The sequence below is a fragment of the Polistes fuscatus genome, unplaced genomic scaffold (assembly GCF_010416935.1).
Source record: "Polistes fuscatus isolate 324 unplaced genomic scaffold, CU_Pfus_HIC Scaffold9, whole genome shotgun sequence".
Taxonomy (NCBI): Eukaryota; Metazoa; Arthropoda; class Insecta; order Hymenoptera; family Vespidae; genus Polistes; species Polistes fuscatus.
In genome coordinates, this window is record NW_025113173.1 from 5,885,342 (window position 1) to 5,913,121 (window position 27,780).

The 27,780-nt window shown below is 36.3% G+C and overlaps 1 protein-coding gene across 3 annotated transcripts in view; it reads right to left on the reverse strand.

The window, feature by feature from the left end:
• Nucleotides 1-342: 342 nt before the first annotated feature.
• The window catches only part of LOC122525645 (serine/threonine-protein kinase NLK), a 71,062-nt gene continuing 43,624 nt past the window's right edge, over nt 343-27,780 (reverse strand). Inside the window, exons 4-11 of one of the 3 annotated variants that reach the window (XR_006305849.1) lie at nt 20,686-20,792; nt 12,084-12,169; nt 11,778-11,987; nt 11,472-11,660; nt 10,415-10,616; nt 10,152-10,245; nt 4,960-5,091; nt 3,127-3,246 (exon numbers count right to left, since the gene is read on the reverse strand). Coding sequence is in view for 2 of the 3 variants with exons in the window: in XM_043648562.1 (XP_043504497.1) it covers nt 3,192-3,246; nt 10,152-10,245; nt 10,415-10,616; nt 11,472-11,660; nt 11,778-11,987; nt 12,084-12,169; nt 20,686-20,792 (943 nt within the window). In the remaining variant the exon portion in view is untranslated. Of the gene's footprint in view, nt 3,247-4,959; nt 5,092-8,021; nt 8,188-10,151; nt 10,246-10,414; nt 10,617-11,471; nt 11,661-11,777; nt 11,988-12,083; nt 12,170-20,685; nt 20,793-27,780 lie in introns of those variants that run through there. The other 2 variants (XM_043648562.1, XM_043648563.1) reach the window with 2 other exon arrangements.

Genomic DNA, 27,780 nt, shown 5'->3' on the forward strand with positions numbered 1-27,780 from the left:
GTTATTATTATAATTATATATTGTTATTATTAGCAAATGAATGAATTAATAATTTATGTGATTTTTAATTAATTAATTAATTCATTCATTCATTTATTCATTCATTCGTTCGTTCTTTCCATACCAATAGACTAATCGTTTTTTTCTTTACTATTATGCACTAAACCATCATAAGTCTGGCTCGTTTCTTTTTTTTTTCTTTTCTCACGGATCTAAGATTCTAATATATTATAATCCTTCGATCGCGTGCATGTACAATGGAGAATAATAATAAAAAAAGCCACTATTATTTACTATAGTAACTTTTTTCTTTTTTCTTTGTTTCTATTCTCTTTCTCTTTCTTTTTCTAACCATTTATTCAACCATTTTTTAAATCAAATCTTCGCTCGTACAATTCATCTCGGGCAGTGTATTTTAAATGGAATATACAATGTATCATTTATTTTAATCGTGATCCACACACACACGCGTCCGATCGTTGTTCTCTTTCTAAATCGATCTTTAGTTTGTGTATTTTTTTCTAATTGTCCGAATAAGAAAAAAAAACAAATTACTAAACCATCTATTACCATCTATTTATCGATTTAACAATCGTTTCTTTGTTTCCTCATTTTTTTTTCGTCTAGACTTTGATTTCTTCTTTTGTTAATTTTATTTAGAAGCGACAATTGTCCACGATCTAATGTCGGTTAACAAATTATTTGCATTTTTCCTTACGAAATAGGAAAAAAGAACCAATCAAAGATTTAGAAAAGAAAACAAAGCCGAAAAATCGATGAAATTTTGCCAGAGCAACGAGTTCGCATGGATCAAGATGAACGTCGATTAAACTCGATGATTAAATAGGAATCTTTCATAATTTTGTGAAGTTTACGTATATATATATATATATTATTTTTCGTACGTCGATCGATCGTATTCGCGATAAGAATATAATACTTAAAACTAATTATGATTAGATCGATCGACGCTATAATATTATACATAATTTCGCCATGTTCGTTTAAACAATTTCGATGAACTTTTATTAACACACATCATCGGCAACAAATTTTGTCGAGTAACATCAAAATCTTTCTAAATGATTTTACGATACAAGATTAGAGCAAGATTAGATGTTTTTCCTTTTTTCAAAATCGAAATATCTTGGAACATGCTGCTGCTGCTGCTGCTGCTGCTTCGGCTACGATTATTTTTTCTAAACGACGACGAGAATGAAAAGAGGCTCTTCTATTCATTCTCCGATACAATAATTGTACGTTTTTAGTTATTTTACTTTATTTTATTTTATTTTATTTTAGTTTTCTATCGCCGACAAGCTTACGATCTACAATGCGATTCAATTGAAAAAATTCGAATTGGCTAGTCGGCTTAAAAATCGATCCTCTTCCCTCTAATCGTTCATGACGATTCGACTACCACGAAATGTAATATTCGTGAGATTAATAGTTTTATTTATATCTTCAAAGTGTCTTCTTTTACGAGTTCCAGTCTCTTTTTTTTTCTATTTTCATAGCCTTTTTCTTGGAAACTCTTTCTCGCGCTCTTTCAAAAATCAACGCAACTTTCTCAACGGTCTTCATATTTCCCATAACAATGAAAATCATGTCTTTCGATATCATATGGAAAATATTTTATTCTAACCACAAATGGTCTTGCTAAATCGATTCTTCATATCGATTCGACATATGTTTATGTATACACATTTCAAATTTGTTTGTATGCGTGTATGCATAAAACACATGGGACTGAAAAATCTTCTTTCATTGAAACCATGCGTAATGTTTCTCTCTTTATTTCAAAAAAGACAAACCGATCTATCGATCATTCGGAACACGTTACATAAAACACGTTAGATAATCGTAAAAACTCACGATTAAAGCGGATCGATTTAATCTCGAGAAAATACGTACCGCGCGTCTTATTAATAAATATTCATTGATACAATTAATTAATATGCCATATATATTTGATTACATACGTTAATGTAATCAAATTTACATATTTAATCAAGTTTACATATACGCGCATTTAACAGGTCCACAACAGTACCTTATTTTGAATGTTTCACCATCGGCCAGCACAAATTCTTGTACTTTCAATTATATGATTTAAACTAGAATGTTTGTACCACTAATGGTGGTACAAGGCGGCCAATGGAACAACCATGCACGTGCTAAAAGCCATCGTGGACAAGTTAAATTCGAGTTTTAATTTCTAATCAGGGATGATCCAGAGAAAAAGTAGAAGATCAAAAGAGACTGGATTATCGTATCTATGAAACGACATTAAAAAATCATTCTTATCGGTTGGTCTTTTTTTTTGTTTTTTATCGTCTTTAGTATAGTTTTCGTGATCGTTATTTTTTTACACGAGCCTCTCATTAACGTCTCGGAATCATCTCTAACGTTTGACAAATATCTCATTTTTCTATCTCAATGTACTAGGCTCCTCTTTCTCATCGCGTTATTTTCGCGATGCGTCTGCCCTCGCCCTTCCCTCCCTCTCCACCCCGTTCCTTTCCCCCTTTCCTTTATCTAAAGACTTACACACACACACTCTCTCTCTCTCTCTCTCTCCCCCTCTCTCGCGCTTGTGTACAATATTTATAATAATATATATATCTATGTATCTATATTTATATTTATACGTACATGTGTATTCTTCTCGTGTATATGTATATATGCGCGTGTAAGTTTGCGTGTAGAAGGGTGTATGTTTTTTTTATGTGTTGTATGTATATATCGGCTAGTCGAAAATTGAAACTACAGTGTACTCGGCAGTCTATTGTCTCTCTTGGCTTTTCTTTGCTTTCTATCTTTTTCTTTCTCTCTCTCTCTCTCTCTCTCTCTTTTTTACTATCTTTATCTTTATTTTCTATCATCTTCTCCGTTTCTTCCTTCTTCCATCGTTTTGTCTTCCCGGATAAGAGTATTTCTCCTCCTTCTCTTTCTTCTTCTGCTATTTCTTCTTCTTCTTCTTCTTCTCTACTTCTCTTTTCTCGAAAAGATCGTCCAAACGACGACGTAAAAACGAGAATACGTCTGAGGAATATACCCGGGGAAACACGGTCCATTCTTGTGAGTTACGTGTCTTTTTCTCTCTATTTCTTTCTTTCTTTCTAGTTTTCATTTATTCTTTGTTAGTGTTTTTCTTATTTTGTATGTCTTTCTTATTCCACGGAGAAGATTTATTCCCATTGGTGAGGAGAGGGTGGCAGTTCCGAAGGATGGGCCACCGTCGAGCTGCAAGTCGTATTAAAACAATATTTTAAAATGACTGTCTTTTTAAATAGGAAACAAAATATATATATAAATATTAAAAAAGAAAAAAAAAGAACAACAAAAAATAGGACTCACAAAAGGGTTAAGGGTTGTTAAGTTAGCAACAAGGTCATATATATTTCAGGAAATTGCAAGGAGGATGAGGTTTCGAGGAAATTATTCGACGAATACTTACTACTTATTAATTTTATATTTAAATATTATTATATTATATATACGAATATCTTGCGTTGATATGCATGCATATTCGTCGAATAATTTTCATCTTCTTTCCTAGCTAGTAAGTTATTCTACTGTCAAATCTTTGAATATTTTTTTTAATAGGAACGTTATCATGTAGAACAATGATTCAAAGATTTGATCGTTTAACCGACAAAATCTATGATTCGTTTATTACTAATTATTATTATCTTTTTTTCTTTTAAGAACATACATTTTGTCAGTTTTTTTGCATTTAACTCGAATTTGTCGACGAGTATCAGCAGCACGTTTCCCAAACACTAAATTTATAATAATTGCAGTACTATAAAATCATTAAAAAATGAATTTATTTTATAAATGGATACACACTACGTACTCGTGACAAAGTCTAAATTCGAAGAGTTGTTTCGATGAACTCTACGAATATAAAAGAAAAAGAAAAAGTAGCAAAATACGTAAAAAAGTGAACAAACAAATAAATAAATAAATATAAACTCATTGTACTACACACATCTACTGGAATTTTCTTCCTCGTCTCGTTTCAACTCTTCGAATTTTCGAGTATCGCTATTAAAATATCGTCCTAAGGACTTAGATTCGTTTGATTAATTAAATACTTTACGAAAACGTGCGTTTATATATATATATATTATATATAGAAGGGGATGCTTATCGTAAGAAAAACAACAGAAACAACGCTCATCTGATTTCCATGCAGCTGTCAGCATGCGTGACAGCCGAAGGGGGCGTAAAAGCTCTTTCATATTTTTTATTCTTTTTAGAAACACTTTGATTTTATTTCTTTAAAAAACAAACAAAAAAATTAAAAATCATAGAAAAATCGATAAACTTTATTCCTATCTTTTTTCATTTTTAATATTTTCCTTTTTTTCCTAAGTCTTTCAGTTCTTGCATATTTTCCCTCTACCTTCGAGCTACTTTTTTTTATCGTTTCTTACACCAATTTTCCTCCTCACATCTCGTTTCTCCTTGTCCTTATATTTGTAATCTTTATCTTTAGACTTTTCTAATTTTTTTGTTTTAATCGATATTACTTTTTTCTTTTACTACCCTTCTCCTTCCTTCCCTCGGCATATTTTTTATCTTTTTTTTTTATTTTTTCCACGCAAAAAACGGCCACAAGCGCGGTGGCTCTCCTGTGGACTTTGCTTTGCCAAGTTCTCCTTAGCGGAGTAAAAAAAAAAGAGAAAAGAAGGAACGGACGGAGAAGGAGAGAGAAAGAGAAAGAGAAAGAAAAAGAGGAGGAAATAGTAGGAGAGGATTTAAAAAAGCGTGGCATGAAAATAGCGCGTAAACAAAGGATAGCTTGAAAATGGACTGATATCTCCTTTTTTTTATTTTTTTTCTCTTTCTTTTTCTTTTTTCCTTTTTCCTTTTTCTTTTTTTTTTTTTTAATATATATATATATCTATCTATATGGATGTATGTATATTTTTTATCTTTTTACTTTACTTTTTATTCTTGCCGTCCCACCCCACCACCAGAAAGTGTTCACTTCTCTTCCATCTTCTTTTTTAATTTCTCCTCCTTTTTATCCTCGCTTCTTTCTCTTTTCCATTTTTTTCTTCACTTTTAACTCTTGCGCTATGAAAAAGTAGAAAAAAATCTATTATCTCGCGACGTGATAATTACTCTTATAAATAACGTAAGCGAAAGAGATAGAGAGAGATAGAAAGATAGATAAAGTTAGAATGAGAAAAAGATAAAGTGAGAAACAGAAAGACAGAGAGAGATAGAGATAGAGATAGAGAAAGAGATAGATATATAGATAGAGATAGAGATAGAGAAAGAGAGAGAGAGAGAGAAAGAGTAGGGGAACTTGACTTTACTCAAGTTAGAGGAATTTCTCTCGATCAATTATTTTGTGGAATCTAAAACGGAGGATTTATTTATATTTTAATTGTAAAAAAAAGAAATAGAGAAGGGGTGATTTTTGGCAAAGCAAACTCCAGAAATCATCAAACACACGTGAAAAATTGCCTTCAACAAAATTCCCATCCGATCAAAAAATTTTACTGGAAATTTTCTTTTTTTTTATCGTCCATAGGATTTATGAAAATTGTGGTTGGATGTGATTAAACGAAATATTGAAGAAACGAAAAAAAAAAGGATTACAGGATTACAGGATTACAAAGATTCAAGATCGGGAACTAATTAGTGCAGGGAAATGAAATATGCAAAGGGATTATTTTTTAATTGGGAATCTAAAATCGTTATGAGCAAAAATATTTGGCGATTAGAATATTTTGTTCGTTAGGAGGATAGAATAACAACGTTTATGATGACGATAATCGTACGATCAGTCGGTAATCGTGGATAATATCATCAAAAGACGCAGGGATGGAGTTGAAGGTAAAAGGAATGAAAGTTTTGAGGATTTGAGGATAGTGCTTTTTATCTACTCAAAATATCACGGACAATAAGATAAAAGGGACTTGAAAATTTCGGATGTCATTTTTGTCTAATTTTCTCTGTTCTTGGTGGTTTTTTTCTTTTGATTTGATTTTATTTCTTTTCGTCCACCGCGTTGCTCTCTTTATCACGATCGCGATTTTGGTATACTCTTTGGTTCTTTTTTTCTTTTTATCGATAATTTGTCATCTCTTTTTGAACTGAAGGCTGCATGGTGGATCAGGCCTTCTTACACTCAATCAACGAAACTCTCCGATTCAGGCACATCTCCGATATTTACAAGTGAGTCATCCGACGAATTCAAGCGAGTCCTAGGATTTATTATTATCATGGATGAATAATAATATTCGTAGATAAATAATTATATCGTTGAACTTCTTTCTCCATTTAAAAAAAAGAAAAAAGAAATATGAAATAATTGTATTCAATACGGTCTGATTAATAAGGCAAATACGATTAGCACTCTTGAAAGTTATTTCATCTCGAAGCGATGTCTTTTTTCTGGAAAAAGAAAAAAAAACAAAATAAAAGAAAAAGAAAAAGAAAAAGAGGAATGAAAGTTAGCAAAGGCACGCATTATCGCGATAACGCGAAATGGAAAGGTCGAGGCGTTACCCGGTAGAGAGCACCCTCTCTAGCCGTTTAAGATTTTACTAATTACGTGTACCGCGCAACTAACGCTAATTAGCACGCTCGCGGTTATCTCTTCTCTTTCTCGAGTCGGGCTATGAGAAATACGAAACGACGACGAGTTGAATTCCGACGTGTACGAAGAGAAGATTCGCGGCTTCTTTATCTTCTTCTTCTTCTTTTTCCTCTTCCTCGTCGACGTCGTCGTCGTCGTCGTCATCGTCATCGTCGTCGTCGTCGTCGTCGTCGTCGTTGTCATTTCTCTCCTTTCCTCTCCTTTTCGCATTTAGGCTTTAGAGAAACGGATGAGTGCTGGAAGATCTTCTCTATGTATATTACGAAGCATTAAATTTCTTTCGCGTTTACTCGACAAGAATTTCAAAGGAATCACCAAGTTTTTCAACTATAAATTTTACAAGGGGAAAAATAAAAGCCTACTCTAAATTTGAAATACTTTCACATTGGCGATATCTATATTGAAGATAAAATAGATAATATGCGTAGATGGAGAAAGAATGCGTTTATCGGTCGTTACAATATTGGATATCTTATTTTGGATTTTTCCAATTTTATCCTTCGTCTCAAATATATCCGCCACCCCAGATATATTTTTTGTTCGGTCTAACCATTTTCTTCTCCCCCTTTCCTCATCCATCCAAACCCCCAGCCCCTCTTTTCGAGCGTTACCCTCAGACTCGCTATCGATTCGCCGCCAGCGAACTCTCACGAGAGACTAAAAGGAGACAGAGCAAGCTATGTGTTTCAATAATCCGACACAACAGTCATACAAGAGCGTCTAACTGAATGTAAGAAGAAGCGAGTATGGTATAATTACGATACGAGGCACGTAAGTATTAAAAAAAAAAGTAACAAAGTATAAGAAAGTAGAAAAGAAAGAAACATAAAAGAACATTAGGAGAGAAGAAAAATATACAAATCAAACTAAACGAATAGACAAAGAAAAATATATAGGTAGATAGAAAGATAGTTAGATAGAAGAGAATGGAAACGAAAGTTTGTAAGGTAATAAAACAGGAAACTCTTAACCCTTTCCTTTTATACAGAGTAGAAAGAACAAAAGACAAAGATAGAAAGATATATAGAAAGATAGATAGATAAAAAGGAAAAAGTGAAAATGTAGATAAAAAAAAAAGAATAAAGATTTGTTTGTATAGTACCTCTGCGAGCGAGGTTGAGACGACTTATTGCTGACTCTCTGTTCTTTCGGTTCGTTCAGGAGGAGACGTAACACGATTGGTAGTAGTAGTAGTTGTTGTAGTAGGTAGTTATAGTAGAAGTAGCAGTAATGGTAATAGTAATAGTATAGTAGCAGTAGCAGTAGCAGTAGCAGTAACAGTAACAGTAGCAGTAGTAGTAATAGTTAAGTAGTAGTAGTAGTAGTAGTAGTAGTAGTAGTTGCAGTTGCAGTAGCAGTAGCAGTAGCAGTACAGTAATAGTATAGTAATATGGTGGGTGGTAGTACTAGTAGTGGTAGATGATAGCGGTAGTAGACAATAGTAGTCGACAGTGGTAGATAGCTGATTCGATAGTAGTGGTAGTAGTAGTAGTAGTAGTAGTAGTAGTTATGTGTACGTATACGCGGCGCAGGACGCTGGATCGGCGATCAGCTTGCTCTAACTTGACGGCAGTAAAGCAAGACGAGAAACATTATATACTTCATCAGCATATTTGTTTTTTTTTCTTATAATTTTGTTTGTTTTTGTTAGTAGGATTATTTTTTTTAAATTTATTTTATTGTATTTTTTGCAATTAAAAGAAGAAGAAGATAATATGATAAAGGGGTTGAAAAAGGGGTGGTTGTCTTTGGGTTTGAGTAATCGTGTTTGTATAAATGCGTGTGTGAATGTTCGTGAATTTAATTTTGTTGTTGTTGTGGAGGGCTGAGTTATGTTCTCTACGTTTATTTTTTTCTCTACTCTTAATTAACTTCTACTTTCTTTTTGTAAAATATTTTAAGGGTACAACTACGTATTTATATATTTGTATGTGACTTTTTTTTCGAGAGATCGCACACAGCGACGGTGGATGGGACTCTAGTATTTTTTTTATCTTAGTCTTTTCTTTTATTTCTTTTTTTCTTACACTTTTGTTTGCTTTTTAAAATGAATATTTGGGCAAAAGATGTGACAGACGACGCGTTACACTCTCGTCCTTACTCTTTTGTCGATGATTGGATATTGCGGTATCTACGAATTTTTAAAGGGGAGCGTTCTTTGCTCTTTCTTAATTTTCATTTTGTTTTTTCTATTCTTTTTAATTCTGATATTTATATATATATATATATATATTTTTTTTATATAATATTTGCTTATGTTAATCTCTAACGTCACGAAAAACAAAGTGAAAATAGTTAAATAAACAAAGAAGTACGAGAAAATAGTGAAAAAGTGTAAAAGAAGAAGAAAGAAAGAAAGAAAGAAAGAAAGAAAGAAAGAGAGAAAGAGAGAGAGAAAGAGAGGAAGCGAGGAAAGAAAAGAAAGAAGAGAAAAAGAGAGAAAGAGAGAAATATATACAGAAAACAAATAAATAAATAAATAAATAAATAAAATGAAGAAGAATAAAGGGTGGGGAAAAGAGTGAGACAGAGAGGGTATAAAGGATGAGTCGTCAAGACAAAGGATCTTTTTCCTGGCTCGTTTCGAGTCCGTTGCCACGATCCTTCTGTCTCGACCCTCCCCCATCGTCCTTCGTAAACTCTCACAGCTTTTGCTTCCTTTTTTGCCTTTTTTGATCTTTTTTTTTTTGTTATCCTTCAAGTTTTTTCTTTTAAACATCCGAGTGTCTTTTTCGTATTTTTTTATTCGTCAAATTTTTAATCCGTCATTTCTCATATCCTCGACTTCTTTTTTAAGTTTTTTTTTGTTCAATCATATCATCGTGTTCTATAATAATTATTAGTATTATTTAATTGTATTGATTCTCGGCTTGATCCATTGGTAGTTTGAGCTTTTATATTTTTTTTTTTTTTGAAAACACTGTGTGCACCTCTACGTATCGATAGAATCTAACTCTAGTTTTTTATTTTTATCTTTCTTTCTTTTTTTCAATTAAAGTTATTGGAAGAGAAGAAGAAGGATAGAGAAAAGGGAAGCAAAAGTTTAAAGGGACGGGGAGTTTTATCATGAAAGAGACAATCTATGATGAATAAGAAGAAGAAGAAGAAAAAGGAAAAGGAAAACGAACTAGAGAGAGAATGATAGAGAGAAAGACAAAAAGATCGTCGATGACTCGATGAGGAGAAGGCTGGTGTTTCCCGATGCTGCTGTTGCTGCTTGCTGATGGGGGAGGGAGGGAAGGATGGGGTTGTGGGGTTGTTCGAGGAAACTTTTTCATACTGTTCTTTTTTTTAGTCGATCTATTACTCGAAGGATCGATTTAGTTGGTTTTTAGGTTTTATCTGGTTGGTGGTTGATTGGTTAGTAGGTTGGTTGGTTTGTTAGTCGGTTGTTGATCGGTTATTTGTTTTCTGTTTTTTTTTCTGTATAATTTTTTTCTGACTATTTCGTAAACGATCGTGGGAAGATGATCGATCTGTGGGTCTGTGCCTGGGCGACGTTGAAGATCCGCCACCTACGGCTTACCTTGCGAAGCTCTTGAATGCCGCGGACTGCGGATTTATGCAGAGCGGCACGCGCGATGTGTTCAGCTGCTCCGCTATAAATTTGTGCATTTCCTCTGTAACAGAGAAAACAAATATAAAAATCATTTGGCGTTATTGGCGTTAGTAAAAGTTATACACAGCTGCCAAGAAATTCTTATTCGCTCTCATTTAACTTTGATAACTTTCATCTTATAATCGATATTTCGAATTTTTCGAATTTTTTCTCTACTCTTTTTGTCTTACCTTTCACCTGCTGCACGCTCGTCAATTTCCGCTCCCAGAGATCGTCGAAAGAATGAGTCGTAGCTGGCTCGAAATCCCCAGTGTACTGTCTCATCCCAGCACTCGTTGTGTAGCAACACGTGCACATGCACGAGTGATATCTAAGTCTTCCCTCGTCCAGATAAGGATGCGCAAGGGCATCCACCACGGTGATCCTCTTGTCCTGTGGGAACACCGAGAGAGTGCTTTAAGTATGTATCAGACGCGTCGATAATCATGCTCTTGCCAGTGATGCCAACTTTAGTAACATCGGTTGTAGTAGTTTTACATCTTTTTGGTTAATACGATATTTCATTTGGAATATCTTTATGCAAAACAGTTTGACGTTCCGAAGTATACGCGCATTAGCGAAATCTAATGTTTTCTTCTGCGAACAATAATCGACGAAGCATTGAATAAATATTGTTTAAAATGTTGGTTGCGTAGCCTCGAATGATATGCCTTTTAAACAGCACGTTCTCAACGAGAAACTCCCATAAGGTTGTTTATCAAGCCCGTTGTTACTATCATCCTACAACATGCTGTCACGCATATGGCTCGTAAGAGCCTTTATAATTTTTTTTCTTTTCTTTTCTCCCTCTCTCTTTCTCTCTCTCCTCTCTACCAGCACTTCCATTATAGCACGTTTACTATTATACCGTAACTCCCCCTTCTATGTGCCCCCCTTGAACACGCGTAAAACCGATCTAAAGCACCGATCATCCATTCGTTGTAAAGAAATATGCATTTGATCGTTAAATCCGTTGAAAGAGAAAACGAGGAAACGATATTCCTTGGGAAAAAATACCAAACACATTTGTCTCATGAATGTTGGTTGTTCGTGCAGTTCTTTTAGTCGAAAGAAGAAAATTGATCGTTGCCGTTATGGAAGAATCGAAATGAAACGAGGACTGTGCTAAAAGAGGAGAGAAGGAGAACCGATGTAATCCAGAGCTCCCATCCCTAAGAGAAAATAACCCCTGGCGTTCTCGGTAAGTAACATACATCGAGACGCACGCAGCAGGGAGAGAAGACTTACAGGATCGAAGACTAGCATCTGGCAGAGCAAATGGACGGCCTCGTGCGTCGCCTGGCTGCTGAGGGTATAGAGAGCCGTCAACGAGGGTGGTTTCGGTGCACGCCTCAGCATGTGAGTCCTTGCACCCTCGCAAGCGTACCTCATGTCCTCGAGGGTTGGGGTGCCTAGCAGTTCTGTGATCAATTCCAACTAAGAGAGAAAGATGGACAGAAAAATCGTTACATTTACGACTCCGGTGACACGCCAGTTTCTCTTTTTCTTTTTCCTTTCGTCATTTTTCAATAATGGACAAATCTTTTCCATTACCTGTTGCACAGGACTCTGAGCTTGAAAGAGAATTCGTCGACGAAGAAGCTCGCCGAAAATGCAACCGACGCTCCAAACATCGACGGCTGCGGTGTAGTGTCGTGCACCCATCAAAATTTCCGGGGCACGATAATACTGCGTCACCACTTCCTGAGTCATGTGCTTGTTCTGGTCGGGCTCTTCCACGCGGGCCAATCCAAAATCACAGATCTGTGCACACATTCGTATATAAATACGCGATAAAGATAAAAAAGAAGAAAAGTCGGCAAAGGTGGTACGTTATTTTTTACAGAAGGATATATTTACTTTTAAAACGCAATTGCTGTTTACTAAAAGATTCCCTGGCTTGATATCTCTATGCAGAATTCTGGCTGAGTGAAGGTACTTCAGACCTAAAATTAAAACAAAAAACAGACAAATAAACATTATTGATTATCGAGGAAGAAAGAAGAAAATTATCTGAATTTTTATTGATATTCGTTGGCTTAATATTTTTTAATATTGTTGGTCAATGTTTGTCAAAATATCAGGATTACGGATTGATCAATGATTTTATTAATAAAAAAGTACCAACTAAAAATATTGAAATAAATAAGAGTATTATAAGAGAAAAGTATTATTCGGACAACGAGACAATCTCAAATTTGTCGACCTCGATTTGAAGCGAAGAAATATCATGGCGTGCTCGTTAAAGCTACTTCGGTGTAGCATTCAGAAGAGATTATCCGGCGTTTAGCTTCCGCTAGGAACGTCTACGTCCTATGCTATGATTGTGCGTCTATCCCTCTCTCTCTGAGATTGTATGTAGGTGTCTCTCCAGGTCTATATCTACATCCGTATTTACGTCTATGCCTATCTATGTCGCGTCGTTAGCTCCCTACTCGACTATCCCCTTCCGCATAAGCGAACCGTAACCATGGCCGTAGCCGTAGCCGTAGCCGTCGCGTTTAAAGGGAGGTCTCGATAATCCCTTCCCTATTCACTTCGCACCCCAAACCCTATCCACCTCCCGTTTCTTCAACCCCACATTGTCCCGTGTTACACCCAAGGGTTAGCGAAAAAAACAGGGGGCCAGACATTATCGAATGAATTCACGTATTAGCCCATTTTCGATAGCGAACTATTAGGTTGTCCCATAAGTTTCTTCCTTTTTTTTTTTTTGATGCAACTTCAATAGACGATATTTATTGTTTAAGGTTGATTTATTGTGCTCTGCTCTATTACCTTCTTCCTACCACTTTCTCGGGAAGGAAACCTGCATGTCTACAAACATAGCTCGAAGTCATACATAGCGTGGCGCGGAAAGAACTTATGGGACACCCTAATATTATAAAGGGAATACATGAAATTTTCGTATCATAGTAATAATCGCGATACAAAATATTCTCTAAACGTCGTAATATACATACACGTATACATATTACATGAAATCATTGAAATCAATTATTTCTCCATGGTTAGACCAATATAATTCCCGTATATGATTATGGTCTATATGATAACAATTCAACTCGGTTTACACGTCGATACTATGTATGTAATAGGATGCGAAACGACAGAATACAGTCTATATCGATGTACCGTTTACCGTTCCAATCATCGATACACCTCGGCTATTGTAATCTCGCTTATAGTATCACATGTTTCTCTCTCTCTCTCCCTCTCTATGTGTCTCTTATCATTGTACAAGCGAATTCGACTAAATTTCGTGATATTTTGTGCTAGTTTAACAGACGGTACAACAATTTATTGGTATAGAATATTGGAGAAAATTCATATTTTTCGAATATGTGCAAACACAGGTATCGATATCAATGTTGATAGAATTGCAAAGATTTTACGTTTGACGGTTATAGGCTATCGAGGAAAAGATGGAAAAGCAAAGAGAAATAGAAATAGAAAGAGAGAGAAAGAAATAACACGAAGGGTAAGCTAGAGTTGGATATAAAATGGGGTGATGGGGTGCAAGAGGAAAGAGAGGGATGACTGCTACTGCTGCTGCTGCTGCTGCTGCTGCTGCTGTTGGAGGTGAGGCTGCAATAAGAGCAGAAACATCAGTGGCAGATGAATGTGCCCGTGAGTCATGCTGCATTCAAGCAGCTCGACTTTTCTCTCTCCCTGCAATAAAACTTGCTAATATTACCGGGGTAATCTGCCCCGTGGGTGCGTCCGGTTAGGAATCTACCCTTCGGTAATTAAAGTCTCCCGCCGACGGCTTTCACTCACGATGAATTCCTCCTCCTTTACTATATACTTTACTTTTACTCTTCAGACCAACGAAGAAAAAGTATTTTCTTTATCCGGATCAACGGATTTTTCCTTTCTTAACTTTCTTTTCTTTCCTTCTTTCTTTAAGTATTCTCCAGTATTAAACATTTTTTTCAATTATACTTTTCGTCGCGACTAGTTTTCCATTTTTCTTTTCTTCTTTTTTTTATTTTTTTATTGCGTCTATTTTATATTAAAATTTATATTATACCGAAGATTTAATAAATCTGTGTACGTATACGAGTATTGCGTTAATCCGAATCTTTTCAAGAGATTAGAATTACGATAGAAGTTTAGTTGCGATTTAATATCATATCGATAGTCTCGAAATCTATAAGATACGTAAATTACTGTAACACCGATATCTCGTATCCCAAGTGAATGAATAATATATACAATCGTGTTACGCGTTCCGTTGAATCGCTTTCAATTATCTCTCTAATTAGTCCAGTTTAATCCGAAGCTTACGCTTCGCGATTACAGCAACAGCGATATTCGGATTTATCTGCAATCCGCAAATTTGTACGTGAATCATTCATACTAATCTCTTTCTTTGTTTACTCCTTTCCCCATTTTGATATTCTTTCATCGAGTATAGATGAGTAAAACTATTCTGAAACATCTGGCTCACCTTGTATAATACATTTAAAAAAGTTCAATGACCATAATGATTTGCATGGATAAAAAAAGCTTCTCGTCTTTGTTTACTATAGTTTGTTGCTGAAGACGACGACGACGACGACGACGACGACGACGACGACGACGATTGCACGCTAACTTCAAAATTATCCGCAAGGTCAACGAATCGTTCGACCAACGGTTTCTCCTCCTCCTCCTCCTCCACTTGCTCGTTCTTTGCTTCTTAAAATACACACCTGACTTTGCCCTCACCCATCAACGGCCTTCTCTTTCCCTCTTATCCTCTTACCTTGTTCTCCTTCTCCTTCGCGACGCGATCGATCAGCTGATTCCCAAAAGAAAGCCGCTGCTCGCTCGCACACCGGTGTCTCTGAACCCATCTAAACTCTACTTTTGTTCCTACTATTTTTTACGAGTTCATTAAACGGAAGTAGTTTCTCTGCGCGTTACGATTCATTTTTTTAAAATATCGAGTTGCATTTATTGGTGCTTATTATTTTATCATTCCAAACTGAAAATCCAAATTATTTATAATCGAAGAAAAATCATTCATAAAGTTGCATTCTAAAAAGACAATTCGTTATCGCAAAGTTCATCGTACTGGACAGGGCGTGCATTCCCCGAAGTTAAAGTTGATTCTTCGCTCCTACTTTTTCCAGGGATGGGGGATCGATAGGGTCTCCACCCACAATAAAAGAAAGAAAGAAAGAGAAAAACGAAACAAAATGCGAGAGCAAAGAAGGCGACGGCAACGTACTCGCCGGACGTAGTCGTTGGCTGTACGAAAGTCAAGGTCAAAGGACTGACTGCGTCGCGTATTAACGAGCAAGGTCATCGCTACGTACAATCGCTTCTACCGTGAAGTAGCCAGTACATTGTCCTTGATCAGAGGCAAACAACCAGACAACCGGGTAGGCAACCAGGTAGGCAGCCAGATAGGCAACCGAGCACCTGTCGTTAACCTCCTTGTCGCTCGATTTCGAACGATCGAATGCATTCATTTGCATACGAAATAGAAGAATGTGGTCTATAAAACTAGTTTCTTTTTATTTTATTTTTTTTCTGCTAGCATAAGATAAATTTCATTCTAAAAATGATTTCGGTGCGCGTTGTCACCTTGGTTGTTTCATCAAATTGGGAAATTTGCGGAGAAAGGAGGACGATCGATACACCGAGGACTTTATCTTCTCAACTTGGCGAGAGAGAGACAGAGTGGGAGGGAGGGAGGGAGGGGGAAGGGTTTGTTAGACTCGATGTCTGACTAAGCACAGATGTCGACTACTTACAAGTAGTATTACTTACACTCGAGAAAGCTAATCCCTATCTGGAGATATTATTGTTCGCTATGTTATTTCCATTTAAAAATGGCTACGGATTTATCCTGTACAACCCAAAGGACATGGGATATTATATTTTTCTTCTTGCTATAATATAAGAAGTAAAAAAAAAATGATAGTAGTTAACGTTAGTGAAATATTTTTGTCGTTTAGATCATGTTCTATCTTTCTCATAAACTTATCTCAACGTAATGCAGTTAAACGTGAGCATGCATATATATACGTGTATGCATACTAGAGAAATATGTGTGTGTACGCATTGGATGGTAGAATCGATGGCACGTTTCCGAGGACGGAAAACTCGTTAAGAGTGCGTTTGTACGAGATGGAAAGAGAGAGAGAGAGAGAGAAAGGCCGTTTAAATAAAACAGGCACGTCTCGCGAATACGAAACTTCGACCAACAACAACACAGCAGCTCGAGAAACAGGCAGGCAGGCAGGCAGGCAAGCTCGGTGATTCTCTCGGTGATTCTCTCGGTGCAACTCTCTTGACGATTACGTCACAATCGGACTTCCACTTGAGTCGAATTGTGCAACGTGACTTTGTGATATGTAGACACTGATAATAACGAGAACATCGATATCGATATTTCTTATGACAAAAGAATAAAAAGTTTGGTTTTTCTTTTTTTTTTCTTTTTTTAAAGATGAAGAGAAATCTCAGTTTGATCAATTTTTTCGTTTGATCTATAAAAGAAAATGTACAAAAATAAGATAAAGAAGTACTTTGTTTCTCTTGCTCTCTTTGGTCTTTGATAAAAGTAACTTTTGATATCGGGCATGTTTTTTCTTTGTAAATGTGGACTCGTTAATTAAAAGATCAGGAAAGGTAAAGAAAGAGTTGGGTTGAGAAAGAGAAGGAAGATGGTGGTGAGCAACCGACCGGATGACGGGGTCTGGGGTCACGGATGGGCGGCGGTAGGACTGGTTTCGGACCAGTCAAGAAGAGAAGAAGAGGAGCTCTCTGCTCTATCTGTCCGGGCTTTACGTGCCACCTTATACCGGGTGGGAATGTTCGAAAGACCGAAACGCGCAACCCGTGAGAAGATTCTCTCTCTCCCTTCCTTTCTCTCTTGGTAGATCTTCTACGATCTTCGGAGATCATCGTCCTCTTCCGCTGGTCAATCTTGACGGTTCATTAACTTCAGTTCTTTTTTCTATCAATCCTTTCCTATCTTGCGGTAAATAATAATGAAACTTGTTTTAATTTAAAATTGATTTTTTAATAATATTAGGGCGAACCAAAAGTTCGTGTTTTTGTTGTGTTCTTTCGGATAGGGCAATTTTTTGAAAGTCGATCAAATTATATGCAAATAAAATATTAATTAAAAACGCGCGAACTTTTTCTTCAGCCTAATAGTAAAATACGCGATGCATTTGGATGTAATTTTTTGAAAATCCTATGAATTAATGATAATTATCGAATCGATGAACAAAATGGGAGCAAACGGTGATAGAAATTCGAATGGAAAGGTGAGCTTTTTATTTGTTAGTCCTCGATGATATTTCCCTCGTCCTCTTTCGACGTGTCATTCAGCACTTGTCGAAGCATACCCAACCAATCATACAGATTCGAATCGTATCTCGCATTTCGTGATCGCTGTCGTCGCTCGTATAAATCATTCTCGCGTGTTCGCACTCGTTTTCCTACGCTCGCTTGCCAGTAACCGATCCCGAGTGTAAAATACGCGTTTTAGACGGATCAGTGGATTTTTACGGACGATAAAAAGCAAATCCGACGAATAATTTCGATCATTTCCTTCGACCAAAACAACCATTTTTTTTTTTCCATCTATCGCGAATAAGAGAAAGAACAGAAACGAGAAGAAATAGGATAACAAGATTTTTCGTCAAAAATTACATTTTAAATTTGACTTATGAATTTTGAAAGGAATCGCGAAAGAATTAATGCTAAATTTGGAATCAAAATTAAGAGGAAAATGCGATAAGAAAAAGAAAGAGAACTTTCCAAGACGCGTTGCATAAAACTGCATACGGGATATACCAGTCTCTGTCTCGAAACATGTTCTTCTTCCTTTGAAGTAAAATTTCGAGAGAGACAGAGCGATAGGGTGGTGGAAGGGAGGAAACGAGGGAGAAAGTCAAAGCGTACGTGAGAAATCGCAACGGCAGCACTCGTGTTCGGTCCTTCAGAGGAAGGCCCCTTTCATCCGGCGGAAATCAAAGTCGGTGCTTCGCGGTAAGATCAAAAACCTGCAAGGACCTCCCTTTTCCTCCCCTCCCCTCCCCTCTTTTTTGAAGGATCTTTTGCATCCCAATACGCCAAGCACCGAAGAAGGATCCTTCTTAGTCTCGTGGATCTTTAATATCGACTTCTTTACCTTTCTACTTAATTTCAAGTAACGAGGATGAAATTTGAACACACAATTTTATGCAAAATATGTTAATCGAGTCTATCTTCTTTCATTCAAATGAGACAATTAATTCATTCGAATCATCCACATTGTTTAATTGCAGAATATTGAGAGACGGTAGAAAAAAAATATTTTTTATTTATTAGATTGGACATTGAGAAATGGTGGATATTGGAAATAGTTTATATTTAAATAAAAAACCAACGGTATATATCATTTTTATCTCGACAATTCCAATGTAACTTATTGCTCAACTCGATAGAAAAAGAAAAAAACAATAAGAAAAATATCAAGTGACACGAATCGATTTGTAACGCGAGTAAAAGGATAAAGATTTGATACGGATAAGAAAATAAAAGTAAAAAACGGGAAACACGAGATAATAAATATCCAAAAAAGGGAGAACAGAGAATATACGCGACGATCGTGAGAATCTGGTCAGATAGAACACGAGGGAAGATAATTCGAGAAAAGCAGACAATGTAAAGAGGCCATGGGCATCGTTGAGAGTCCCAGGATGATCCCGAGGGATGAATAGAAACGATCCTATTTATCCAACCGAGGAGATGACTGCCGTGTCTCTCGAGCTCAAGGTCCTCGTCATTTCCAACGATGCAATATGCTATCATGGATTTTTATAAGCACACTTCCTTTTTCTTTCTTTTTCTCGTTTCTTTTTTCATGCTGGCTGTTTTTCTTCTTTCGCATCTCTCCTTCATCATCTTCTTCATCTCCTTTTCCACGGATTTTGTTAAATTTCAACTAGGAGCTAGTTACATCCCCCGGAGCCGTTCCCGGAAAACCGGACGTGCTTGAATACCTTTACTCACCCATCTAACAGAAAAGACCAAAGTTTCAACTTTACTTCTTCCATCGTCCTTCAATCTTTCTCCTTCCTTCTTTCTTTCTTACAGTTATTTAAAATGGATCCTGATTATTCCAAATTACTCGCAAGAGTTTCTTCTTCTTCTTCTTCTACTACTTTGCTACAAATTTCGAAGATCTTAGAATATTTATCTACGTTCCTCCTATTGATTCGGTCCGTTAAATCAGTTAATCCTTTTTTCGATGACATTGAACTCGAATTGATTTGGGTAGAAAATAAAAAAACGTATCGTCGCAAACTCAAGGTCCATTTCTTTATGCGATACGATCGTCCTCTTATTTTTCTGCCGATCCCTTCTCGATAAATCGAAATCTCAAACTTTATTTGAAAGTCCGATACCCAAAAACGTATTGTCTAGGGGCTTTGAAATTTATCTGATTTTATTTCGTATCTCGTATTTGTCTTTCACACTTTTAGAATTGGACATTCGACGAGAAATCGTTAAAGAATATTCTCCTCGAGAAGACTGCTTTCCTCTCGTGTTTGTTACACGTGAACGTTTTTTAACATGCTATAGAGAGGTGTTCGTTCAGAAAATGACACGTGTTCGTTCAAAGGGAAAGGGAAAGAGAGAGATAGAGATAGAGATAGAGATAGAGATAGAGAGAGGAATCATGCAAATTGCTCATACATTTTGGTGGTTGCCGTTTCTCGAGAGCCGTTGCAGGAAATTGAGTCGAGTGTAACGAACCATGAACAGCTCGTAATGCTCTGTCAAAATGACCTTCTCTAGAGGTGGACAGTCGAGAATGAGAATGAGAATGAAAGAGATAGAAACGGACGGACAGATAGACAGACAGACGGACAGACGGACAGAGAGAAGATAGGCTGGTGCTACTTTTGCTGCTATCACTGTCAAGCAGGCACGCGTAAAAATTACAACATCAACCATGAGAGAGAAGAGACACGTTCAAATCTCGTCTTTCGTACCAAAAATGGATACTTGAAAAATATCTTTTATTATGGGTACCATCTGAAATTGAAATTAGGTATACAATTGAAATAGATTACTATTTGTTTTTTCTTTTCTTGTAAATTAAAATATCAACAAAGTGTAAGAGAAGTTTGTAATTTAGAAATTTCAAATTCGTAGGCAACGTAAAAACAATTCTTTTTCGGTCACTCACTTTTGTTTAAAAGGAATAGTAAAAATTTCTATCCATTACCCTCGTGTAAGAAAAATATTTGACCAACAATACCTTTACAAACATACATTAGAACATAATTTGGTTGGTAATTATGATAGTGGTTTAAGTTAAAGAAAATTGAAGAAATGAATTTGACGATTTATATTATTAAACAAATGTGTAGAATTTGTTGGCTTATTGTGAGACCACCAGTACCATAAATTACCGGGCACAATTATGCGAATAAAATATAAAATAAATATAAAATAGACTTACCTCGAAGGATCTGATAAAGGAAGACCTTGATGTGATCTGGGCTGAGGTGCTGTGGGCTGACGATGATCTTATGAAGATCGCTTTGGAGTAGCTCCGTGATCACATATCTATGTCGGTACTGATTAAGGAATTTATTGATTATATGCTCGAGCAAGCCACGTTTATACGCTATTAAATCGTCATTCGGGCCGTTACAACGACGTAATTAGATCGTGCCCGCTTTCCATAGCTACTACGATTAATTGCTTCGTTTCCATCCTCAAAGTCTACCATCCTTGTTAGAACGACCTTAATAAACGCTATCGAATCGTCCTTTGACGTGAAATCAACTTTGGAGACCTTTAACAACTACCTGTCTCCTCATTTTCATCCTTGTTTCTTATTCATACCTCGATCATTATTGTCAAATAATTATCTTCGAAATAAATACAATTTTCATACTCGACAATATGGAAACTTTCATAAATTCACGCTGCTTTTTATTTTCTAAGAAAATAAACAACGAAAATTGCACTGATTTATTGGTATAATCGAATAAAAGATATTAGAATGTAACGTGTACAAAATTTTAGAATCTAAAAATGAAAATTGTAAAATATATTAGCTGGTAACGAAAGTGGACAGTCGAAATGAAGGGGAAGTTGGTAATTTACGGATCTAAGCGTTGAAGCTTGAAAGGAGAGAACCCACAACTTCTCTACCGAATGAGAAAGAGAAAGAGAAAAAGAAACGAGGTCGCATTGGAGAAGCACGAGAGTGGAAAAGAGAAGGGGAGAGGTTGCTTGCCACCAAGGGGTAACATATGTAACTATAGTTAGACTTAAGGTACTATGCCACTATCAAAGTTGCTAGAATTTTATCAGAGATCAAAATTATTAACGGAAATTATTCACAATTGTGCCAAATCATTTTTTCATATTTTCTAAAATCTTCACTCATTTATAAGCCGCGCGAAGAGTGTCGTATGTGGAAAATTAAATAAATTCTATATAATTTAGGAAATATATTAAGGAGCATAGATTTGAATTGGCTCCCTCGTGCTCTAATTGATCTATTAATTAAAATTAATTGAAAATCGTAAAATTGTACATTACAGGATTCAACGTAATATCGAGATGTAGGTATTAATTGAAAAAAAAAAAGAAAGAAAAAGAAAACGAAATGTCATATATAGTACGAAATCGATAATAAAGGAAACATCGTTTAAGGCAAAACGTGAACTCGTTAACGAACCAGTTTCGTAGGTATGTGTAAAAATTTGGTTTCGATTTGTAACGAGTGTGAAATGTATGTGTGCATGTGTGCGAGAAAACGTGTGCACATTATTAAACTTTATCTCGAGCCTTCCTCCTCTCTTGTCTCTAACGTTAAAACTCGGGTCTACCGTTGTAACGGAATAGTCAATACATATATTATCGGCTATATAATATTAACGCATTAATTATTAACATTTGAATCTTTGTTCGATGCAGGTGGGGTATTTGCGTGTCGTCGCGGCGGCTTTATATTAGCTTTATTTTAATCAAGGATAATTTTGCTGCCCATGACGGACCGATCGTTTTACACTATTGTTTTACCAAATAAATAGTATTCGCGAGGAATATTTAATTGGCCACACATTCGTGATCTCGTTTAAACAACAATATATAATTAAACGGATAATAATATACGTCTCTCGTATGTACGCGTAAATAATAATTATTTGCTTAACCGACCAATAAGCAGTTCCCATAGTTTTAATAGTTTAAGTTTCAATTAATAACGCTAATATATATATTTTGTTTATTTCAAAATATTTAATATATTTTATATTGAAACAAAAATAAGAGAGATTTTTATCATAGACATTAGATAAATGTCCGAATACGTTAATATTATAACGCCCGTTAATATTTTTGTATAGGAAAGATTTCGACACTGCTTATCGACCAATTCCTATAATTTCGTCAAATTTTCGTCGAAATTATTTCCTAACATAAATCATTAATAAAAGATTAGTTCCAAGTTTCAAGGATATATGAAATAAGAACAAAGGGAAAGTGGAGACTAATTCTACTTATTTCTCTCTCTCTGTAGAATACTTTTTTCCTTTCACTGTCAACATCATCGTCATTATCCTTTTCGTCGTCGTCGTCGTCGTCGTCGTCGTCGTCGTCGTCGTCGTCGTCATTTATATACGTCCGACTTGCAGAAGAATAAAAGAAAAGAGCGAACGTTCGAGGAAAATGAAATAGTATAATGGCGGAATGAGGTCGACTGGTAGGTTGGAATGCAGGTAGAGGCTGCCTGCGAACCTGGCGTGGTATGCAAGTCGACTGGTCCGGTTGGCTTCGACCTGAAACGCCTAAACACTCTAGCTAATATCGTCCTTCCTCTTTTAACCCTATTTTATCTTTCGCAAATACGTTTCATCATTTTTCGCGATACCTTAGTTAATACAAATGCATTAAATCATAGAATGGAAATTCTACCTTGTACGGTATCGTCCTATGATCGATCAACTCAATTTGTACTTTGAATGATCTCATATGCATGCATACACATATAAACTTATGATATCATGCAATGAGAATAGTTGGTCAGTAACAGGTTTCGATTCTAAACGTAACCTGTTTTTAGTTTATGCAATTATTAGATCGTATTTGGATAAATTCGTTGAAGTTATATATATATATATAACTCGCGAAATGAGAATCGGAGATTGGCAATGATGGCGGGGGAATGTGGGTAAAAAGGGGGATAAAGATATCGACTTCGAAATTTAAATTCAGCAGTCATTGGAAAGCTTTATGGATAGTAAGCAAGCAGAAAGATTGAGTTTGCTCTGATTACAAGGATACGTTTCAATCTGTAGGGATTTCGTGTTCCAACGTTAGTTACCTCTGATAAACTGGCTATTTCAACGCCATATTGACGAGAATTAAGTTTGATGATTTAATTATGATAAATCGAGTTAAAAAAAGAAAAAGAGAGAAAGATGGAAGTAACGAGAATAAAACTCGAAAGACATTTTAACAAAATTCTACGAGATTGCTCGATTACGCGTTACACGATTCCTAAATATTTCTTTTCTCTTCGAGTATTATTCATTTACCGTAGCAGTATAAAGTGTACGAGCAGGTAGTAATAAACGCGTTACTTAACGAGCACGTTCTAATTTAAAGTTCCAAGCAAATGACGAACAAAAAGTTCGATCGGATCGAATTCGTCATTTTTGAAGAATAAATGTAAAGACGACAAAAAAATGTATGCAAATATGAAAGATTAGAAAGTATCTTTAAAAGAGAGAACAGTGAAAGCCTCGTCAAAAGCGAGAGACACATTTAGAGAAACATATTATTATTTGGAGTCTGGGTGGCAGAGACCGAATGCTGTGCTGGAGGCCGATTGGAGGATCGATGCGTGCCTACCTACCTCCTGGTAGGCACGTCGACCGGTTCCTGGACAAAGCGACTTGCCCCCAGCAGCAGCAGCACCAGCAGCACCAGCACCAGAACCAGAACCAGCACCAACAGCAGCACCAGCAGCCGCATCGCCGGAAGCCGCACTGTTGGCCGCACTGCTGGCCGCACTGCTGGCCGCAACGTCTTCGCGAACTCCGAGAGCTTGGAAATCGAGTATCCTGCCGTTCCTCTTCCCCCTTTCCTTCCCTCGGAAACCCCCTGCTCCTCGCATCCCTCTTTCCCAACTCTTCTCCTCATACCGGTCCAAAGAGGAAGAAGAACAACCTGGAAGACTCCGTCGACTTTTCATTGTTCTAGCCTTGGGATCGCAGAAACTCGCTAAATATTATATTTCTTTATTTTTGTTTATTTAGATTCGATCGGAATTCTAAATGGATTACCGATGATTCCAAGTTGATATTAAATATATAAAGATTCCCTACAAAACTATATCAGTTCCCATCGTCAAAATCGTCGTTTCAAAAAATGTGACACCAGCGTCGCGTAAGAATTTAATAGGAAAAATTAGTATCATTTGAAAATAGAATCTTTGTCCAACAACTCATCGAAGTTAAAGATACATTATTAGATTATCAGTGGTCGTACATAAAGTTGTCATCGAAAATGATAATGGTCGATAATGTAGATCAATTGTGATCGTTAGGGTCATTCTTCTGGGCGATTCCTTTGTTAAATGAACGTGTACAACAAAGAAGAGGATGACGATGATGAGGGCTGAAAGTCCGAGGTGTTCGAGCAAGGCCAATCCGGCCCGTCCGACCGGTCAACCGAGTTCGAACACGGCCGGCAAACGACTTCGAGAACTCGACGAGTCTTTGGATTCTACGCGTTACTCCTTCTCTCTTTCTCTCTCTTTCTCTCTCCTTTCCTTTCCTTTATCTCCTTCTTGGTCGAAGTCTTTCGCCGGTCTTTCTTCTCTCGTTTCACAACAATATCCCAGAGATTTTTCGATTCGGACAAATCCCGATAACGATAAAAACTCCTACTCCTTTTTTTTTCTTCCATCTTAATCAAATCAATATGATTTTTGCGCAAAGCGATTAGATCGATATTCGATTTTTATCTCTCGCAACGGATTCACCTATTTCATTCGAACAGGTGATTCGAAACTCGGACAAGTTTGAAATCGAGAAAAATTTGATTGTAATCAATAGGCATTTGATTAAAAAGATTTTCAGCAACATCGAAATGCAAATAACGGGAGCGGTGCAAAGAGAGGGGGAGGGGAAGAAAAAAAGAAAAGAGCGAGAGAAAAGGGATGGATTGATAGACACGGAGAGGCCAACGAGATTAGAGTTAAAGCAATTTCTAGGTACACAGATGTATGACTAGGAGCTGCACGCTACACGGACGACGAACCAATCGGAATTTCAAAGGCATCGATGCACTACACACGCACACACACAACATACCACGTGAACGTAACGTAGCCAAAGCGTCGTTCGTTGCCTCGTTCGTTGCGTTGTTCGTTACTTTGTCCAACGCAACGCCGACAGTGCGAGCATTATGCGAACCAACCAATTAGGATAGGTTTAATACGTTAGCAATGAAATGCCACGCTTACCATCGACTATTAGTTTCCCCATTTTCCATCTTTTCTATCTTCCTTTTCCAAGCGTTAACTTTTTGTTAATTCAATGAATTTTGGCACATTTGTTTATATCGTGGGAAATATATCGAAACGAATCAATCCGATTCATTCGATTCACTCGACCTTTTATATCACGAAATTCGAATACCTTCGCATACACTCCTCGACCTAATTCTTATCCGTTTCCGTTCCTGTTTCTTTTCTATTTTTTGTTTTTTAATCTAAACACTTAGTCGAAAAAGTAGGTTATCGTGAAACGTTCCAGTTCTTTCTTTTTTTTTTTTATTTAACTAAGCGTAAAAAATTCGTCCTATATTTGAAATAACGCAGGGGCAAGTTTATTATATTAGAAAAATGCGAACACGTAAGAAAGATTTTGGACTGGTATTAAACGTCTTATATACTTGGCGAACTGTCGAAAATATATACCCCTAGTCTTTTAGACAGGATATATATTGTAACGTCGAAGAGAGTTAATAAAGCAAGACATAAAGTGAGAGAGAAAGAGAAAAAAAATGTTAGGCATCGTATGCCAGAGAACAAAGAACTCACTTTTACTTCGCCTCCGAAAAACTGTGGGGGTCGATCGATATACGCCAGCTTTGCGCGATACTCGATACGTTTTATATGGTGGAAGAAAAATAAAACGAAAAAAAGTAGAACAAAATAAATGATAAATATAAAAAAGAGCGAGCAATTTCCGATCGATCGACGGTTTCAATTTTCCTACGCGGCCAAATTTGATTTTTTTTTCTTTTTTGATTATCAAATTTTCTAAATCGATCTCACGTGTAACACGGTATATAAATGCAAGATTAAATCGAACCTTACGAGTCTAATACTTTTCTAATCTTTATACGAGTAAGACTAAAAATATAAACACGTTTGAACCATCTAATACAAAATTCCGATTAGACAGATCGATTTGTAGATCATTGCAAGGCTTATTCGCAATTTTGTTACGTGCCTCGTATGCAATGTAGAAACACAAACTTACGTAAAAGTAGGTAACATTATATACGTTTGTGCTTATACAACAAATGTTACATAATGCAGATATGCAAATTCAGAGTATCGCATGCGATCGTCTTTATTTGTCTTCGTCGAACGACTCGAGTAGCCGACATTTTTTTAACAAATAATTTTCATTACATTCGATATGTAATTAATAGCAACGGCTCGATACGATCCTACCAAAAAACTTACCTACCATAGAATCAAATTTGTCGCTTTGCTAATAGAAAAATGACTGTACGAATATTTAACGCGAGATGAACTACGACGGGCAAAATATCAAAATACAAAAATAAAATTACCTACCATGGCATTTATTATTCGCACGAGTAGAGAATAAATCGAAGAAGCGAGAAAACGTTTTTTAACAAAAGGGAAAAAAACTCGGTGCGAGTATAAAAACATACGTGCTGTAATTCATTGGCTCGTCTGCCGCTAACAAGCATTCCATAAAAACGACCGAAGAAAGAGAAAAGCTTAGAAAAAGTGTAAAGTGTGGCTTTAAAAAGAGAGAGATAGATAGACAGATAGATAGATAGAGAGATAGATCGAAAAAGAGAGAAATAGAAGGAAATAGAGACAGATGGATGTGTAACGTCGGTAGTAACGAACATCAACTCGCTTTTCCATCTAATGGTTTACATCGTCGACTAACGCAATAAAACAAAAGAGAGAGAGAGAGAAAGAGAGACGACCTTTAATTTACACGCGTTCTTTTTTATCGTTTCACTCCACGCACAGTTTGCCACTCGCAAAGTGCCGTGTACACCACGTTCAACTCGCGCGAAATAAAAGCAACCACCATCACCACCACCACCACCGTGAAAACGAGTGAAACGAAGCAATTTTTGCGATAAAAGCAAAAAACATCGGATAGAAATATAAAGGAAACGTATTTATTAATTGTATATTTGCATATAGTAATAATCATTATAGATGAAATATTTTAGAGGGGATAATGACGGTAAAGAAAGGCTCGGTTTAGATGGATTTATCTATTATAAATACATAGATAAATACAGTCAA